This window comes from Astatotilapia calliptera, chromosome 13 (assembly GCF_900246225.1).
Source record: "Astatotilapia calliptera chromosome 13, fAstCal1.2, whole genome shotgun sequence".
Taxonomy (NCBI): Eukaryota; Metazoa; Chordata; class Actinopteri; order Cichliformes; family Cichlidae; genus Astatotilapia; species Astatotilapia calliptera.
In genome coordinates this window covers 29,345,643-29,365,576 of record NC_039314.1, presented here as the reverse complement: position 1 = coordinate 29,365,576, position 19,934 = coordinate 29,345,643, and the positions used below count along the sequence as shown (strand labels likewise).

At 48.1% G+C, this 19,934-nt stretch overlaps 1 protein-coding gene across 6 annotated transcripts in view; it reads right to left on the bottom strand.

The window, feature by feature from the left end:
* The window catches only part of LOC113034882 (spectrin beta chain, non-erythrocytic 1), a 99,123-nt gene that overhangs the window by 48,105 nt on the left and 31,084 nt on the right, over positions 1 to 19,934 (bottom strand). For 3 of the 6 annotated variants that reach the window (XM_026190024.1, XM_026190026.1, XM_026190025.1), the window contains exon 2: positions 17,113 to 17,399. In XM_026190024.1, coding sequence (XP_026045809.1) covers positions 17,113 to 17,260 — 148 coding nt within the window. In that variant the 5' untranslated portion in view covers positions 17,261 to 17,399. Of the gene's footprint in view, positions 1 to 3,613; positions 4,436 to 17,112; positions 17,400 to 19,934 lie in introns of those variants that run through there. The other 3 variants (XM_026190022.1, XM_026190023.1, XM_026190027.1) reach the window with 2 other exon arrangements.

Genomic DNA, 19,934 nt, shown 5'->3' with positions numbered 1-19,934 from the left:
CACATCATCAGTCATACAGAGAAGTTCCTGAATCTTAAATCAGCGCTGAAAAGATTTCCAGACAAACTCCTGCATGAGCTCATCAGACGCTGAGCTCCAAGGATCGGCCTCGAAGATTTGCAGCACTAAATCTTTCTGTTTGCAAAAACGTACGAGTGGAAAAATCTCAGTGCAATCAAAGCCTGCGATGATTAAATAAAAGCATATATACTCAACACACCCAGCAGCCGATCCCTTTGGAACTGTGACGGGGGGTGGGGCGAGCAGGAAACGACCAGGACTGTCACACAATCTACTTCCAACCAATCAGTCGGTGTCATTCACCGAACCATGAAAACACACTTTGGCTTATGAAACACATGAAATGGCCCCGGAGGAGCTTAGCATCCTGTGCTAACGGCATCACGGGCCGGGTTCAGCGAGTCGTCCCGAACGCAACTCGACACGGGCCGAGGGAGAGGAGCGAGGCCGCATCTCACCCCGCCTTTGTGTGAATTTCACGAAAGGAGCTTCCTTTAATTTCACTAAGAGGGTGGAGGTAGGAGGCGGGCCGGGCGAGGGCGCCGGGGGCGCCCGCAGACGCTCTGCAGAAGCTCATGAAACATTGATGAGGCGACCGAGGTGTTTTCTTTCTTTTTAGAGACACAGAGAGGGAGGGACGCGGCGAGCTCGGATCATGTTAGACACCCTCCCCACACCACCCACCCCCTCTAATCCCCCCCCCCTCCACCACCGCGCAGAGCTCAAGGAATCCCAAACCACCGAGATGTGTGCTGATTGGCTGACTCAGAACCACGGAGGAGGGGAGGGGGATGATGATAGCACAGAGGGATGGTGGTTTTGTTTTTGTGAGCAGAGCGCGTCCGAGGGATTTGGCGTTTCAGGAGATGGCGGGTTTTTACAGCGCTACAGTAACCGCTCTGCCTCAGCCTCCGTTTGTTCTACATTCATGTTAGAATCCCGGCGTGAACCACAGCGTGCGCCGCGCACGGCCGCTGGAGCACAACAAAGGACCCGACTCCTTCTGGGTCATTTATTCATCCACACATGCAAACATCAATTACAAACCACGTCTTGTTCAGTTCCCAACAGAAATAAACTCAACCGGACCGGAAACATCAGCGACCAGCATCCATCCACTCAGCATCGCTCTTATTTCCACTGAGCTGGTTTTAAAATGAAGCTCAGGCCACCTGAGACAGACGACCTCCAGGTTTTGGTGGTTTTACAGGGCGGTGGCTCCGCTGTGCTCACTGGACGATCAGGCTCTGTTGATAAGTGACTGCTAACAAAGTTTTGCTAATGTAAATAAAAAAACCATTTCCTGTTACCACTCCATCTTTTTATCTGCACTCTGTCCCGTCATCACGTCTTCTTTGCATCCATCCATCTAAATTCAGTGCAGTTACATATTCATGTATTTATTGATCTTCCCTCTCAGGGAGGGAAATGCAGTCCAGACTCTGATCCCTAAATTTGATTTAGAAACGTCAGGAGGCAGCCGCGGGGTCACGGAGAAGCCGTGTCACATCTGCAGGCCTGGTTCAGGCGTCTTATTAGGATCATTTTTCTTTCTTTGAATGAAATCTTTATAAAATGATGACGTCTGCTCTCCTGAGCCGTTTCAACATCAGCCAGCATCTGTACCAACATGAGTCTGTGCAGCAGGCCGACTCGCTTCCCCCCATGATTATTCTCTTAACTGGAGCAAACATGGCTGACTGCCTCCACGCTCATAACCCGCTGGGAACCAAACCACCTGAGCCCCACACGGGACAGCACATGAATTTAGAGCCTCGAATGCCTTCATAAGCACGAGCTAACAAACCCCTCTGAGGGTCGACGTCCTCATGGACTGATTGATGTTTCATCACAGCCCACATTTAGATTCTTCCTCTGCTCTAACAGAACATGCCGCGCAACACTTAAGATAAAACACATCTGATAAGTTCACGTCTGAATGATTTGGTTCTGTGAGCAGGTCAAAAACAGGATAAAGGTCAGCCCTGGTAGGCGGAGCCAGATGAATGACATAAACCAGCATTAACACGCTCACGTAAACATCGAGTGTGACAGATCCCAACATATCAACTCGGTAAGAAGTCATGAAGCAGCCTCTGAACTAAACTCGGACACACGGCACACGCGTGTGCATCAGTAACGCGTGTTACAGCAGGAATCTCAGGACTGAAGAAACCAGGCTTTCAAAGCAGAGTACAGTCTGTGCTCGAGTGCAGACGTTTTCACATTCGGTCAAATTCTTACGACAGAACATCACAAAGACTCAGTGACCTCAGCGTGACCCCCCCCCCAACAAAGAAAAAACAGCCAGGAAGCTACTTTCAGACACTCTGGAGGTTTGTGGGCGTCAGCGGGTCGATGAGGCTCCATTAGCCTTCTGCTAAATTCAGCCTGCTGCTAATTTTTAACTGAAGTGTTTGTGCGTGCAAGGACGATTCGATTTTAACGGCTCATATCGATACGAGCGTCCATCGATGAGTCGGGAGGTTAAATGTGTTTACACGCCTGAGCGCCGCTGCTCTCCTTCAGCAACAGAAGACACGCCACTCGCGCTTCCACGCAGGAACGTTTTCCACTCCTGAGTGATTTCTGTCTGACGCATCAGAGAGAAACTTGAGGTTCAGCATCTCGCTCGAGGATACTTTCCTGTGCGGACTGGAGCGGTCTGGGATTGAACCACCAACCGCCCGACATAGCCACCCCACTTCCTACCAACATTCCCGGGTAGAGCCTGTGCTCAGAGCATGTAAGCAGCTCCATCGTACAAACCAAACCAAGCCTTCAGTGTAAACGTGTGGCAGAAAGTTTCCTGCTGCCTGCTGAAAAACACCGACACAGCTCACACACATGCAAGCAAACACAACTACACGGTTTGGTTTCTGGAGCCGACGTACGTCAGCCTGAGATACAGGAGGCTTATTTCCAGCTGCGGATCATGCAAAGCTGCTCCAGTCGAGCTGGAAATAAGCAGAGCGGAACAAAGAAGAAAAACTTCAGCTGTTGGTTTCATTTAGCGATGTCATCGCTGCATCGATTAATAACGGGCACATTCCTGAGCTTTAAGTCAGGAGAGACAAACGGCACGTGTGTCGGGAGGCCAGCATCCTGCTGAGGAGCTCCAGCCTGATTACTTCACAGCTACGTGAAAAAATGTGGGTGTGGGAGCGCCTCCCTGCCTCCCCCGCACCGCTCCTCGGCGAGCGGGTCACCGTCAGCCCGTCAGTTGTGATCAGTGTGTGAACGTGAGGCGCGGTTTATTTGCAGAGGTAAGGTCAAGCTGCTGACTCATCCACAGCCAGCTCTGATTTCATTATAAGGTGATAATGATTAATAAAGTCAGGGCGACACCTGCACGCCTCAGCCACCATCCCAGCGCGACCGCACTCCTCTTTACTTCCTTTTACTTTCTCTGGAGCTCTGCTGCTGCTCTGAAAGCCTCCTACGGCTCCTTCTACTGTTTCAACCCTTCAAGTGTGCAAATGCAAACAAACTGCAGCCCACAGCATTAAAGGAAACCCTAAACCCAGGCCCACACAGCTTTCCCCCGCATGCGCTGCTCCTCACACACTGAGGGCCCCTTGTTTCATCTTACCTTGAAGCTGTTTGAACCTCCCCTCCAGCTGGTTGTAGTTGAAGGCAGCCTGGCCCGAGAATCCGGGGCCGGGGCTGGACCCCCTGACGGGGCTGAGGCTGGGGCTGGGGCCTCGCCCGGGACTGGCGACGTGAGACGGGCCGGGGCATCCGGACCCCGGGGACAGGGGGCCGCCGTAGTCTGAAGTTGGGGAGAGGGGTCCAGGCGCGAGGGGGCCGGGGAGGCCGGCCGTGGCGCTCTGAAGCTCCATGATTAAACTCCACAGAAGACTTAGATGGAGCTCGTCCACATGGAGCAGAAAGTTTATAAGTGAGTCACACAAGCCCGCAGAGGTTATCTCCCCCCAGGATGAGCTCGAGCTCCACGGCGACAAACTTCAGAGCCTCAACTTCTCTGCAGCAGGAGCAGCTTCCAGGTGACCACCGACTCCTTAAGAGTCCTTAGCACAAGAACGTAAAGTGAGTTTAGAGAAGTGATCCCAGTTTTAGCTCCGACACCGAGGGGAACGCTCCCTGCTCCTCAGTCGAGCTGAGAGGAGGACAGAAGAACTGCAGAGTCTCCGTTTCACTAGCGTGGAGCCAACAATCGCTGGCTCAGCAGACGCGCGGCGGCATCATGCTTCTGTTTTCCCTCCATTCACCCATCTGTCAGAGTCTCCGGGGATCACGCCTTCCCCTCAGTTCCACCCATCCTCCGTTCAAACGCACGCTCAGACCCTGCTCGATGAAAAGGTGGAGCAGACGGAGAAAGGAGGTGGAGGGAGGCAGAGAAAGAGTGGTTTGTCCTGCGGTGTGCAGCAGCAGCAGCTCTCAGACACTGAAAACACCTTTCAGCAGACGAGGCGAGAGTGCAGGGGGGAGGGGCCGCCAGAGGGAGAGGCTACTCCCACGGCAGCCAATCACAGTTCAGCGATGATGTCACCCACTCATTGGCATAAGGGGAGGAGACGGAGGAGAGCGAGAGAGGGAGAGAGCGCAGAGGGCCGATCGAGCTGAAGATTAAAGAGGAACTTTAGTCTAATCTGCAGCTTTTTACTGCAAATGTGAAGCAAAAACATTTGATTCTTAAATCTGTGCTTAAACAGCTGCAGGGCACCGCCTCCACAACACTCATATTTAAATGATCCCGTTTATTTTGTTCTTTGCGTCATGTGAAAAAGGTCAAACTGATAAGATTAAAATTCGCTCTGTGAGTAAATGTTTAAAGAGCCACAGTTTCCCCCCCCTGGGAGGGGCAGACGCTTTCAATCAGCCCCAAAACTTTCACCATCCTCAGCCTTCAAACCCCAAAGTGTCCACGTCCCCTGCAGCACCGAGACCCTGAGCAGAAATCGTTTTCAACAAACCGAAGGAAGCAGCCGGGTCTTATCAGACAGTTTTAAACACAGGGATACGTGTTCACAGTAAAACCATCTGCTTCCTGTCAGCTGACCAGCTTCAGTCTGTGGTTCACGCACAAATAATAACGTTTTCCTCTCTGAAGGAGCAGAGATCCAACTTCTTTGGCGATGACGAGTAAAGACAAAGTGGACGTCACAGTGAGCACACGCCTCAGGTTCATATCCACAGGAACAAAATGACTGTTTCAGCTTTGTCTGATTTCCAGCAGCTCTCTGCAGATTTGACAAGTTGTTTTTTTATTTTGAATTATTATTATTGCTGTGATTGACTCTTTGCAGGTCCCAACAGTAAAAATGTCGCCTCGGCCTTCGTTTTGCTGGACCTCAGAAGCCGGAGATGCATAAATACATCATAACATTACAATAAAAAAAACAATAAGCATCACAGAGGAAACCTGGATTAAACTTGAGTCACAATCAGGCTGCTGGGTGTTGAATCGATTATGTTGCAGGTGATTGTGCACGAACCAAACTCATAAACGTTTTAGAGCAGTGTCCAACTCCAGGCCTCGAGGGCCGGGATCCTGCAGGTGTTAGACGTGTCCTTGATCCAACACAGCTGATTCAAATGGCGAAACGACCTCCTCAACATGTCTTGTATTTCTCCAGAGGCTGGTAATGAACTCATCATCTGATTCAGGTGTGTTGACCCAGGGTGAGATCTAAAACCTGCAGGACACCGGCCCTCGAGGCCTGGAGTTGGCCACGCCAGCGTTAGAGTGTGAACACACTGATCGACCACAGAGTCACACTTTAAACGCTGCGTCGTTGTTAGAGACACACACAGATTTTTGTTTTTGGCTAAATGTGGCTCTTTTATGATAAAGGCCAAAAACTGTGATGCAGACTCATCAGGTCATAATCTTCATACTGAGTATAAAGCGCACACTCAGCTGTGTGCACTGATTTGCACACACTGTTGCAGAGCTCCTGGTTCTGTTGTATTTAAACACGTTTTGGGTATGCGCGCCCGCTGCCCCGCCCACGCGCCCTGCACACAGACGGCGAGACTTCCTGGTTCAATCAAAGTCGATAAATAAAAACTTCATTGAGCTTTAATTTTGCTGCAGGTCACGTCTGATGTTTTGCAGTACTTTGGAGCTCATCTCCTAACTATAAATAAGGTGCAGCTTATCTCATATCGGACACAGATCAAAAGATAAGTGCAGCGGTGCCCCGAATACCAGCGTTTTACAACCACGCACGTCCTTCAGGTGGACTTTGAAAAGCTGCACAAATATTCTACAGGTCGTGTGTCCAATCCAGGCTCATACGAGCCACCTGCAGCTGCTTCAATAAAGTAATACATTCAATAAAAACTTCTTCTTAAACTTATTGAAGGAAACCACATCACTGGGCTCGTGTGTGTGTGTGTGTTAGAGGGGAAAGACGGATACAAAGAAGACGGAAACAGGGTGGAGTGTGTGTGTTACTCCGAGCTCATCACTCACATGCAGACATTCAAACATCCTGAGAAACCCTCAGAGCTAATATTAGAGAACACTGTGGAGATGTTCTTCCTGTCCGAGTCCGGCCTGTACTTCCTGTTTGCTCCCACCGTCCATCAGTGCATGCACGGACACACACACAGTCATGTTGTCATATCATTTTGGAGACATCTACTTGACGTAATGCTTTCTCTAGCCCCTAATCCTAACGATAACCTAACTGTAACCCTGAAACTAAAACCGCAATTTGAGTCTGAAAAATGCCTCAAACTTGTGGGAACCAGGATTTTGGTCCCCATTAGGGCTGTTGGTGCCCACAAAGATATGTAAACACACACACACACACACACACACACACACACACACACACTCTGCAGGTTAGGAAAAGGCGGAGGCTGCAGAGCTTGACTTCCTGCGTTACCAACTGGACACACAGGCAACATCGAGGAGATGAAAGGTCAAAGGTCACAGCACTGAGACAATACATGGAACAAATATTCACGTGACCCTGAAATAACTGCGAGCTCCACGGAGACGGGAGCGCGGCTCATCTTTGCACGCGCACATTTGTCATCCTCCAACGATCTGAAGGACAAAAACGAGCCCGAAGTGAAATTGAACCGCAGAGCCAGCCTTTGTTCTCCTCATTAAAACTCCACCCACAGGCAGGTACGCCGTTACACCTTTGTCAGATAAAACGAGAGCAGAGGTCACGCAGACAATGAGGCACAGAGTTCAACCGAGGAAGACTTCCTTTAAGACGGCGCCCTCTGCGACGACTCTAAATCACACCGATTATTATTTATCAGAGTTTTCACTGACGTACATCCTGTTTTAAAGATTTTACATGATCATTATTTGATATTTGGGGTCATGCACTGGCTGCCAGCTGCCTGAGGCTGTCCAGCGGTTCCCACAGCCGTCTTCAGCAAACAGAAGCTCTGCTGTCACCCTCAGCTTCAGTCACTGAAGGCCATGACTTTCAGCCAAACGCAGCGTGTGCAGTTAGTGAGTTCAACAAGTGAAATGAGCGTGTCAGAAAACCCCCGAGTAACAGCGAGGAGGGTCAGCGCGATGGCCGACATCTTAGCCAATCCTATTTTACAGTCCCCATAAACATTTTCAAAATAAGCACAGTCACATCTCAGCGCAGAGCCGCACAGATACGTTACGTAAGGCAATTAATCTCATTTTAATTTGTCTGATAGTTTATTTCCAGTCATAAAAGAGAGATGATGATTTAATGCTCGTCACTACAAAGGTCCCGTTTGGTCTCGTGCTGTTAATCAAGAGCAAGATCTATGATGAGGAAATAAAAAGCTTCTGATCAAGGATCATTAGTGGCGTCCTGCCTCGTCGTCTGTGCCATCAAGTCTTTATGGCTTTTAAAAAAAAAAAGAAAAAAAAAAGAAAAGAAAAAAAAGAAAAGAAAAGTGGTGTTGATGAACGTCAAGACAAGCTCTTCCTTACTTCCTGTTCCAGTGGCGGCTCTTCATAGTTCTTAATAGCGAGTAATCCCTGGGAGCTTAAAGCTGCTCTGAACACTCAGTAATCCTGTTTTTTTCCCCCTACATGGATCTGTGTGACGTCATAGGGAAGAGGACGTCCCTAATATGGTCATATCAGGTACCGACGCTCCACCCATCAGATGTTCAAATTAAGGGGCAGCCAATCAGAAGAAAGCCATGTTTAGAGGGAGAATTTAAAACTGCTATTTCACCCGAGGGGCCGCAGCGAGACACAGGTGGATTATTTTGAACTGTTAATCATAGAAAGCTACTCTAGGAGAGTCCACAGAGTCAAAATAAGCAGAAAAAGGTCCAAGCTGAGTTATTATAAGTTGAGATTATTGACCAAAACAATCACAATAATGACTTTAGCCTTTTTTTAAATGCACTATCAAGCCTCATCCTGCACTATTATTTATCTATAATCTGATTAAAAACATCAGTGAAACTCTAATTCTTATTTCTGAGGAGCTGATGTTTGGAAGCTCAAAGCGATCAGTTATAGTTACACACTGATGCTGCTTTAACTTCACAACCAATCACAGGGGAGGAGACCGGATACTTAAAGTGAATACCAAAGACCTGCTTCGTCCACGCTCTGCTGCTCGCTGCACTGACTGTGACCGAAAAAGCCTCTGAAACAAGCCGAACCATCAACATCTGAATTCATCCGAGCCAGCAAAGCGGTGATGGTCAGAGAACCTGCTGGCTGAGCTTCGCTAATGAGGCAGGCCAGATAACAGACCATCAGATAAAAAAAACCCGCATCCTTCTCTGGCAACCGCATGGTAACCGTCACCTTTACACACCGTGACAGGCTCACGTTACAGAGGCTGGATGTGAAAGCAAGGCCGAGCTCGCCGGATCTGCTTCGCTCATGTGCAAAGGAGGGGGCGTCGGCGCTCTGCTACTTTTTCTATAAAAACATTCCATCACAGATTAAGGACTGGCCTCAGATTACTTCATGTACATTTTAACGAGCACACAGTAGCGATCAAAAGTTTCATCCCAGGAATAAAAGTTCCTTTACAGACTTAAAGGGCGGGTTTGAGGGGAAAATAATGGGCTACACAGTTTAACCATGATTATAGTGAGAAAAGGCCAATTAATAACCAAACAGAGAGAATATTATCAGTCCTAAATGATGATATAAAGTAACCCCAAGTCTACATGTTGTGAAGGCAGGAAGAGGTCTTTTGTCCCATTCAAGAACATTTTTTCCAGGAGATCCAAGCCACAGGAGAACATAGGTTTACTCGACAATGACGAGGATCCAGACCTCAGAGGGTTAAAGAAACTGCGAGGAAACCTGAGGTGTCTGCACAGTTTCCTTCACAATCAAAGGGCACTTGGAACTAGAGGACAGGAAGGACCTAAAGATACAACAGAAAAGAAAGGAAAAAAAAAAGTTCCTGAGAGGACACAGCTTCGTGACAGCGGCTGAAAGGAAAACCTGGAATGTTGAATTCCTTCATAAACCTGCTGCTCTGTGTTTCCACTGTGGTAAAATGGTATTCATACATATTTATACTAACATTGAAGTTAGTGCTCATGTTCCAAAACCTGCAGTTCCTCTAACGTCCAGCAGAGGCAGCAGTGAGTCTTTACAGCACAAATAAACATGTTTACAGCCTGATGCGCAAACGGTTTGGTCTCTCTAGATAATTTCCGCCTTCATAACACCCGTATGAAACTTACAGAATGAAAGATAAGATTAACAAAAACAGGGACGAGCTGAATAACGGTGCCTTTAATTTGTATTAAAGTTTGCATTATTGGGGGCGTGGCTACTTTGACTGATAGGCGGATGGTGACACAGGCGGCTGCAGCTGCTAGCTGTCTGCTAGCTTCACTGCAGCTAGTTGGAGTCCCAGAACTGGACCACTGGAGAGTGTCTGCGCTGGTGGAGCACTCGAACTATTCTAATGACATCACCCGACCAACTGGGTGCTGTGGGGTCACTGTGCTAACAGACCATCCAGGAAGTCTGAGCTCCAGGTTTGGGGAAATTCTGGGATTTTATTCAGTAATTCACAGTCTAGCTAATATTAGCTGAAACACACCCCACCCTCCAACTCCACCGCTGCCTCCAAGACAAGGGAATCAGGCAGCAGGCTAAAATTTGATTACATGATAAACCTTTCATTTTCTATATTACTGTTGAATTGTAATGAAAATTATTGCTTTGTGTTTATGAACTCATTTCTGAGTGTACACTGAGGCTTCAAAATGTGTCACAGTGGCTACGTCCATCTTTAATGGTTTTTAGTTTGAGAGTTACAAAACGAGCTCAAACCTCTGAACTGTCGCGTCTGATAGACACCAAACTGATGACTGAGCCACAGTCTTTAAAATCCGTCACCATCCACCATCAAACGCAGCGATTTGCTAAAAACAAACTGCAAACTGTTTCGGCTCTCGCAAAGCAGCCATCAGTGCAGAGGTCAGAGGTCAGGTCGCAGCAAACAGACAACAGATGGACCAAACGTTCCTGCAGCTGACGGCAGGAGAGCGAGCCGTTCTTTATGTTGTTAATCTGTAGATAACAGCACGCTCTGTCCTTCCTGCAAGCGTCACGCTGCGTTTCGCTCAGTCATCCGGCTTCCTCGTGGTCAGGGCCCTCGGGACGACTCCGCCGTCGAACCAAACGCCCCATTCATGCAGGCTCCTCGCACTGGAGGCCTCGGGGAAAACACCGGGACTTTTCACTGAGGACGAGCCGCTGCTGAAGCCTCTCCCTGCTCTTCCACAAACTGAGAGCCGGCTCACAGTCTAAACTTGTGTTGCTGCCGTGGCGAATGTCACACCGACACGCCGCCTCGCCCTCCCGACCACACAGACACATTCCTGTGAGGTCAGAACATCAGCAACGTTTTACACCATCATAAAATGGATTTCTCTGACAGATTCAACTCTTTGGATCCACATAAATGATTTTACTCACATTTTCTGCCCAAGAAATCGATCCAAACTGTTCATGTGCACCGACGAACAGGAATATAAGAAATATAAGAAATCTGTATTTCATGGCATTAGAAACCATTTAGAGCTCCGACAAAACAAACTACAAGCTCGTTAAGTGTTATATTCAGAGTTGGACGGTAGGTAACGTTAAAAAAGATTCACCAGCCAAAATTCTTCATGTGATCAGCCTGCAGCTCGAAAATCACTGAATCATATCTGTTATTAATCTCTGTCTCTCTTCCACAGCATGTCTTTATCCTGTCTTCCTTTTCTCACCCCAACCAATCACAGCAGATGGCCCCGTCCCTCCCTGAACCTGGTTCTGCCGGAGGTTTCTTCCTGTTAAAAGGAAGTTTTTCCTTCTACTGTCGCCAAAGTGCTGCTCATAGGGGCTCATATGATTGTTGGGCTTTTCTCTGTATTTTTGTAGGATCTACCTTACAGTATAAAGCACCTTGAGGCGACTGTTGTTGTGATTTGGTGCTGTGTAAATAAAACTGAACTGAACCTTGTTCTGGATGATGCTGATTTATGGTTTTAAGCCCAGGAAGATTCGCTGTGCTCCGTGTTACAGCTGGTGAAGACTAGCTATGGTAACAAACAGTTCCTCTTTAAACTGTTATTCCCATAAAGTGTGAGAGTTTTACAGTATTTAATCAGCGTCACAGTAAACTGATGTGATGAACGGTGAGAGCAGACACAAGAAAGCTGCTGAAGTAGTGACTTCTCCCCTCAGTTTAAATGTTAAAGACCCAAACACAACAGTGTACACATTCGTGGCGACCGTGGCTCAGGGGGTTGGGAATCGCACCTTTAACTGGAAGGTCGCCGGTTCGATCCCTGGGCTCTCTGTCCTGGTCGTTGTGTCCTTGGGCAAGACACTTTACCCTACTTCCCTACTGGTGTTGGCCAGAGGGGCCGATGGCGTGATATGGCAGCCTCGCTTCTGTCAGTCTGCCCCAGGGCAGCTGTGGCTACAACTGTAGCTGCCTCCACCAGTGTGTGAATGTGAGAGTGAATGAATAGTGGAATTGTAAAGCGCTTTGGGTGCCTTGAAAAGCGCTGTATAAATCCAATCCATTATTATTATTATTATTCAAACCCATCTGGGCCCAACCCGGGCCACCTACTGCTCTGTTACGAGCTAGGCCCGATGTGTGGCCTAAATAAAGGTGGACCTTCAGCAGAGGGGATGCAAACAGGAAGTCCTTCATGATTAATTTAAGAGCGTGAAACAAAGTCGTACTAAAAAGGGAAAAAGACAAGGGGGGGGGGGGGGGGGGTGATCTTAAACATGAACGAAGGGAAAATCCAGACAGAAAACACGAAACACAGAAAGTTTAGTTTCACTTTGAAACCACACACGTTAAAAAAAAACCAGACACACCAACATTCCCAGCATTCCTGCATCCAGCCCCCCGAACAGGAAGAGAGCGCGTGTGTGTTTGTGTCTCTGTGGGGAACCTGGACTGCTCCTGGTTCTCATTACTGTGGGGCTGGGTGAGTCTCTGCCACTTTCCTCGTGTGAAACTTTTCCATAAACAGCTCCAAAAGTAAACTCAGATCATTCATAATCACCAGTTTAACCTTCAGTCAGGCTTTAAATCAGGAGAGCAACAGGTAACTTCACAGAACCAGAATCAGCTCTGACAGGTCAGATGGAGGGAAATGATCCCCTGTGGAGACCCTGGCAGGGAACAGCCAGCAGCAGCAGCAGCAGCAGCAGCAGCAGCAGCAGCAGCAGCAGCAGCAGCAGCAGCAGCGTACAGGCACAGCACGTTTTAATAACTCGTCTGTTTGAACTGGACTGAAGCACGTGCTAGTAAAAGTCTGAGAGCGGCACCAACCAGTTGTCTCCTGCTGCATGAAGGAAACACACCTCGGTCACCAACAACCTAAAGGTCACAGCTCTGTTTGTGGGACTGTTAATAGGGAGGAGCCTCAGCAGCAGCGTGACACCACAGTACAGCCGCATATCAGAAATCATACGATCGTCAATGCTGAACATTATACTGATCCATGTGAGCCGGAAGAATGACCACACACACACACACACACTCTCCTTCTGTTCATTGTAAGCAGATCTGCCTGCGTTTCCATGGTGACTGGCGGTTTTGTGTTTCCCAGGATATCATATGGAGGCGAAACACAGTTGGCCACACACACACACACACACACACACACACACACACACACACACACACACACACACACACTCTGAGGTTCCAGCTTCAGCTTTCAGGTGAACTGTTGAAGGTTTAATTGGCTGAAGTCATGTTTTATTAGAACTGCGACGACCAATCATCTCACAGCACCGACTGCAGTTTCAGTCTGATTCATCACACACACACACACACACACACACACACACACACACCTGTTATTTGACACATTTCATGAGTTTGTGCTGCACAAACACAAACTTCAGTTTCTGTGCCAAATATTTTCTCACTCGTCTTCCTTCCCTTGACTCCTTGCTTCGATCCCTACTTCACTTTTATTCCTGTATGATTTCATGTCCCTCCTTCCTTCCTACTCTATCCTCTGTTCCTACTTCACTTTACTTCATTTCCTTTCTTCATCACGACCCCGCTCTCTTTCTCTCCTTGACGTTACCTTTGATTTGGCTTCCTACCTTCATAACCTTTCTGTTTGCTCTCCCATTTCCTTCTGTCCTTCCCTCCTCATTAATCCTCCATGTGGAGAATGCAGATCAGTTACTGAAACCACAAAAACTACGACTGCTGCCACACACACACACACAGTCGTGTTTTCATATCTCTGTGGGGACATCTACTTGACATAATGCTTTCCTAGTCCCCCTAATCCTAACGATAGCCTAACCCTGACACTAAAACCACATTATGAGTCTAAAAAATGCCTTCAAACCCATGAAGAGCGGCATTTTGGCCCCCACGAGTAAAGTAAACTTCCAATTTTCGGCCCCCACAAAGATATGTAAACATCACACACACACACACACACACACACTAGCCTGCTGAGCTCAGCATGAAGAGGAAGAGGCTGCAGAGGAAGGAGGAGCCGAGTGCATGTGACAGACCATCATCTTCCTCTGCCAACAGATCACATGGGATCATCTTCATCACACAGAGGTCTCACTGAGCAGACTGAAGACTGTGTGCTGCTAAAACTTCACTGAATGTTCAAAGATTAAATCTAAAGAACTGAAGGATTTATACATTTTTGGCATACACAGTCTTATTTCCTTTCCTTCTCCCTCTATCCTTCCTTTCTACCTTTGGTTCCTCCCTTTCTCGCCTCCCTCATCTTCATCACCTCTCTTTATTCAGGCACACATGAGACAAGACCGGCCCCGCCCTCACAGACCATCGTCTTCCTCTGTCCAGTGGTACTATGGCTCATTCGTGGACTCTCACAGGGCAGCTTTGCATGATTCACAGCTCAAACTAATCCTTCTTTACCTGACCCCAGCCCTGACTGCAGCTGCTCAGGTCGTCCTCTGAAACCAGCTGTTTTAGCTCCTCCCCCTTTCAGGCTGCACTTGTATTCTGATTTCAGAACTTTATGATCTGCTTTTGTTTTATCTGAGCATAACAAGCACGATGGAATTTTTATTGACCATTTAAGCACACACACACACACACACACACACACACACACACACACACACACACACACACACACACACACACACACACCTGCATATTTAACACTGGTGTGAATTATTTAGTGCCGTGTGATGCTCCTGCAGCAGTCGGCCTTCAGAGTAAAACAGCTTCAGTTACTGTGACACGTTTACAATCAGCCCCGAGCCGCGGCCGGTTTAACCACAGTCCACTCCATGAAACAGACACATTTAAACTCAGAGGACTCAAAAAGTCCTCGTCTGTGCACAAAACATTCATTTCGCTTCCTATTTATTTAGAAGCATCTAAACATTTACCGTCCAGACCAGCCGCCGAGCGGAGGCGGGCAGAGCGACACAAGCTTCTGACTTCGTTCCAGCTGATTTATGGGAATGTTGGATTTTAAAAATCACCAAATATCAGAATAACCCTGCGTCAGGCCTCTTTCTACAATCAGATGATGGGATTTCCCCCAAAGACCACCCCGACAGCTTCATACCTCACAGAGTAGGAGTGAAACGATAGAAACGATATAAATTTGGCCAACGATAGAGATTTTGACTATAACGCTCTATTGCGATAGCGCATGTTGATGATGTCATCAAACTGCGCCTGTTTCGGTCGAAAGCATCGCAGCGGCTACAACCATTATCATCTGCAAATTATGGCGGGCGACAGTCACAGCAAAGAGATGAAGCACTTTTGAAATATGGGGAAAGCCAAAAACTGTGCTTCCTCCACTTCCGTAACATTGATTCATTAATGTTGAATTCTCTCGCAGCTGCTCTGTTCCCATGTTGTTGCAGTATATTAATGACTAACCTCGTATTGTGGATGAATGATCTCAGTTGTTCTCCTGACTGAAGTTTGGCCCGTGTACAGCATCCTGCTATGCGATTGCATTTGTCCCTGACCACCAGAATCCGTCACGTTAACTTTTATCGAGTGGAAGAAAAAGTTGGCGTTCATCCTCCAGCTTCACTGTGCTAATGTTATGCTAACATAGCTGTGTCGCTAGCACAACATTATATACCAGGTAGTCCAACTTCAGTAACCCTGCAAACGCCACTGCTGTTTAGTTTTCTGTCTTCATTTATGGCGGAAGTGGTAGCAGAGCTGTACGTTTGAATTAGTTTCAAAAATCTCTCAGTCAGAACATGCTATGAAATGTTTAGGTGGAAACTAGCGAGCTAACTTCCTGTTAACTTCTAACTCCGTTAAATTTAATAACTTCTGTTTTCATGGATGCCTGGATGTTAAACTTAATTGTTACACCTGGTAAAGCAGCAACGCTGATGATTTTATTAAAGATGAAAGAATTTAGACCGTTTTTAACTCTCAGTGTTCGTTTGACTTTGGGACCTGAAACGGACGGAGTTTTGGACCCAGATTACTCCGAAGCTCCTCACTACGGCAGCCGTAATGCTCTGACAATCCATCAAGCAGTGCGGCTTACCAAAGTTGTACTAAAACATTTTTAACAGATTTCTGCAGCCAAAATCTGTTCGAGGTCAGTAAGCACAACCAGAATTCATACATAAGGCACACTGTCGATTTTTGAGAAAATTAAAGGATTTTAAGTCCTTATAGTGTGGGAAATATGTTATACAGAAGAAAAGAATATATCGCGATATATATCGTTACCGCACATGCTTTAAATTATATCTCGATATGAATTTTAGGCCATATTGCCCAGCCCTATCACAGAGTATGCCTTTTTGGTCATTTCGGGCTCAGTTTGGAAACTTTTGTGGTTCAGACGTCATGAACTCACATTTGGCTAATTTAAGGTGGAGCTGTGGCTGAACGCTGGCGACCAGAGTCGACACAAGTCAACAGGCACAAAAGTGGCCCAAAGAAAACTGAAATACGGTTGAATTTAAACCATTACTGAAGCTTCTCCGATTTTATGCTAATAATTACACCGAACTATGTCTTCATACACTGAAAACAACATGAAGTCATCAGCCTGCGAGCTGGAGTCACGGTGGGGGCGTGGGGGGGCAGATTATTTGGTTGCTGTGTGTCCGTGACATTTGGCTCCAGCTCCGCCCGGATGCTTTGCTCGCCTCGTGAAGCGGCAGGCCGGCGTTCACCGTGCGACAAACCAGGAACCTAAAACTGTAAACTGCTCCACATCAGACGGCACGAGCCAGAAAAATAGAAACAGCAGTAAAACCCAATCTGGAGGTTTCTAGCCTCCATCTTTATGGTGGAGACCTGAGCCTGCACATGTGAGATACAGGAAACGTTTGTGCAGACGTCTGCCTCACTGCAACATGAAAACTGCATTTTAGCCACTCAGCTGCTGTTCATTGGGGCTGGCTTACAGCGCCCTCTGCTGCACCTCCAGCTGAACTGCAGCCGCTTCACTAACAGGAGGGAGAGCGCTCGCTGAGGAGGACTCAGGTGTTTCTGTGCTGGACCCACAAACAGTGCGGCGACTCTGAGCTTCAGATCCAGACTGATCAGCCGCTCTGAAGCGTCCCAGGTTTGATCTCTAATGGTTTTATAAAAGTGGCAGGTGTGACATCATCATCATCAGCTGTCAGGGATGTGAACGGCGTCCTACCTGCCAGGGCTTTGATTCGCGAGCGCTCGAAGAGGCGTGCCGAGCTGTTCTCGTTGTCCCAGTCGTCGGCGTCCCAGCGGTTGTTGACGCCATCGTTGTACTGCTGCTGGATCTCCATGTGGTCGTACTCCGCCGCTACCGACGTCATCTTGACCTCCCCGTGGCTCCACCTCCGCCTCCCCCGCTGGCTTCGAGTCCGTTCACCTGCTGCCTGCTGCTGATCACGCCGGACGCTCGCACACGCTCAGACCGGCTCTGGCTGGCAGGCCGAGATCACTTTAGGAAACCTGCGGGAGGGAAAACGGAGAGAACGAGGTGAGAAACGATGAACTCATAATCAGCTTTATTAAAGAACAGCTGACGGCTGATTGGACAAATATTTATGATTATCACAAACGAGGTCAGACGAGGCCACGCCTCTTCCCCTCGCCCCGATGACCACAGAAGATCAAAACTGCAGAAGGCGGCGGATAAACAAACAGGACGGGGTGTGCAGCACACGCCGTTGTACGCTCATGTCAAAATGCACTCAGTGTTTGTGGGCGTGCACGCTCGGGACAAAACGTAGACGCTACAGAAGAGTCTGGCAGGACGTGACCCGTCTGTGGGGCGTGCACTTATCGATCAGAGCGTGGAGTCTGCAGAGGAAACCAACGCCGGCGTTTTGTGTTCGTGCATTGGTGAGAAACACTGAGCTGTGATTAAAGCAGCACAGACACTCTGCTGCTCTCTCAGCCGCTGAGGAAGGTGGTCACATGACTGTGCCTTCTGCTCCACGATTGGCTGAAGACCACCCAACCTCCCTTTGAACAGAACAGTTTCTAAGCTAGAAGAAGGGCGCCTCCTCCTGGTCACAACACGTTACTACAACATCTGAGAAGCAAACACACACTGTGAACGCATCAGAGCAGTGAGGCGTTCAGTGACCAGCTCCAACATTCTCACTAACACTAATCTGTAGTTTAAAAGGTTGTGAACGATTTCATTTATGAGCAGATCGCTCCTGTCAGTAAAGTCTACAGATAGGAAGTCTGTGCTTCAATGCAACATGTGATCTACCTGTGCAGGTAAACACAGGAGCGACTCAGCGCAGGCGGTCCTGCAGTCATCAGCATGACTCTGAGATGGCGTTTAACTAACCACGACCTCAGCGGTTCACCCAAAGCAGGGAAACCTCAGACCTGAGCCGTCAGTCACATCTGTCTCCAGAGGTGCGCCATGTGACCAGCTGCTGGACACCGAGAGCTTCAGCACGTAATAAATGAATGAATGAGTTACAGCTGAGCCACCGTCTGAACCGTGAGCATGTCAGAGGTCAGAGGTCAGCTCAGGTTTCATAACACGAACAGAAATCTGGTGGAAACAAACAGACGTGAGGCTCACTGCTTTAATGTGAGGAAAACAGGAAAGTTTGAGATGCAAACTGTGATTTTACCCTTTAAGTTTATTATTTTCACTTTAATTAATCTTTGACAAAAAATAGATTAAAATTGAAATAAACTTATAAGTAACATCTTAAATAAAAATTTGACAGATGTCAGCACTTCTGCTCTCTGATTGGCTGCACTCCGTCCCATCCTCCTCACACTGCGGTCAATTCAAACGTCTCTACTCTGCATCACACCACAGGTTCCCTCTGGCTCCGCCTACTGAAGACCAACTCAACCATTGAAATTATTCTGAGTCTGTTTTCCCTGCAGAGTGTGTGTGTGTGTGTGTGTGTGTGTGTGTGTGTGTGTGTGTGTGTGTTGCCACCCACTTACAGCTCAACAACCAGTCAGGCTGGAGCTGCTTGTGTTGCTACGCTAAAAATACGCCACAACTGGGACCCCGTGTGTGTGTGCATGAGTGAGTGTGTGCGCGCGCAGAGTGAAGCTAACAATGTGCACTCAGACAGAAGCAATAACACACACACACACACACACACGGAGTCATGACAACAGTTTTTAGTAAGTGTGTCACTGCAGGGCAGCAGACTGAGTGAGGAGCTGAGAGACGCTGAGCTGCAGGATGAAACTGAAGCTGCTGTTTCATAATCTGGTAACAATCATCATCACCATGATCATTAATCCGCAGACACTCGAATGCATCACGCGTTGGCGGTTCAGCTTCGGGGACGCGGCAGGAAGCTTTCGTGTCTTTAAGCAGTGAAAACGTCCATCCTGGCGGCCGCAGCGATGGACGCGCTGCACGTGAAATGTGTTTGTTTGCTGAGGCTGTGCAGTTGGATGAGTTTAAAAAGTCTCCGGCCAGGCAGGTGACCACACACCTGACTGAGAGCGAGGTTTGGCTGCACGCAGATGATGGTGACTACGTTCCTGCTGCAGCGATAGGTCAAAGTTCAGGGGCTGAGGAAGGCAAAGCTGTGAGTAAGGATGCCGGGAATCGGGCCAGCGCGCGGGAAACTGAAGGTCTGCTGCAGGTCAGCGTGTGAAAGCTGCCAAAGAACGAGGCGACGGGAAGAGCCGAACCTTCTCAGGAGGATATTTATAGCCCGGAGAGAGGACGACCCTGGCTGGGAACAGGAAGTACAGAAATAGAGATGACGGGGCGGAAAAATTCAGACTTTTTACACTTTTAAGAATTTTGTGTTGTAGCTTTTCCTCATTAAATCTGATATGAGGGATGTTAAAAAGTGAGGTCAGCAGTCGAGACAAATGCCCTGCTGGAGCCTACATTTCCCATCATGCAGCTTCACATGAATCCAGCACGTGTGCCTCATTTCTGAGCATCTTTTTCCCTTTTCTCTCCTCTCCATCTCTCGCCCACGTCCTCCTCCCACCTCTCTCACCCTCCCAGCATCCTTCACTACAATTACCTCC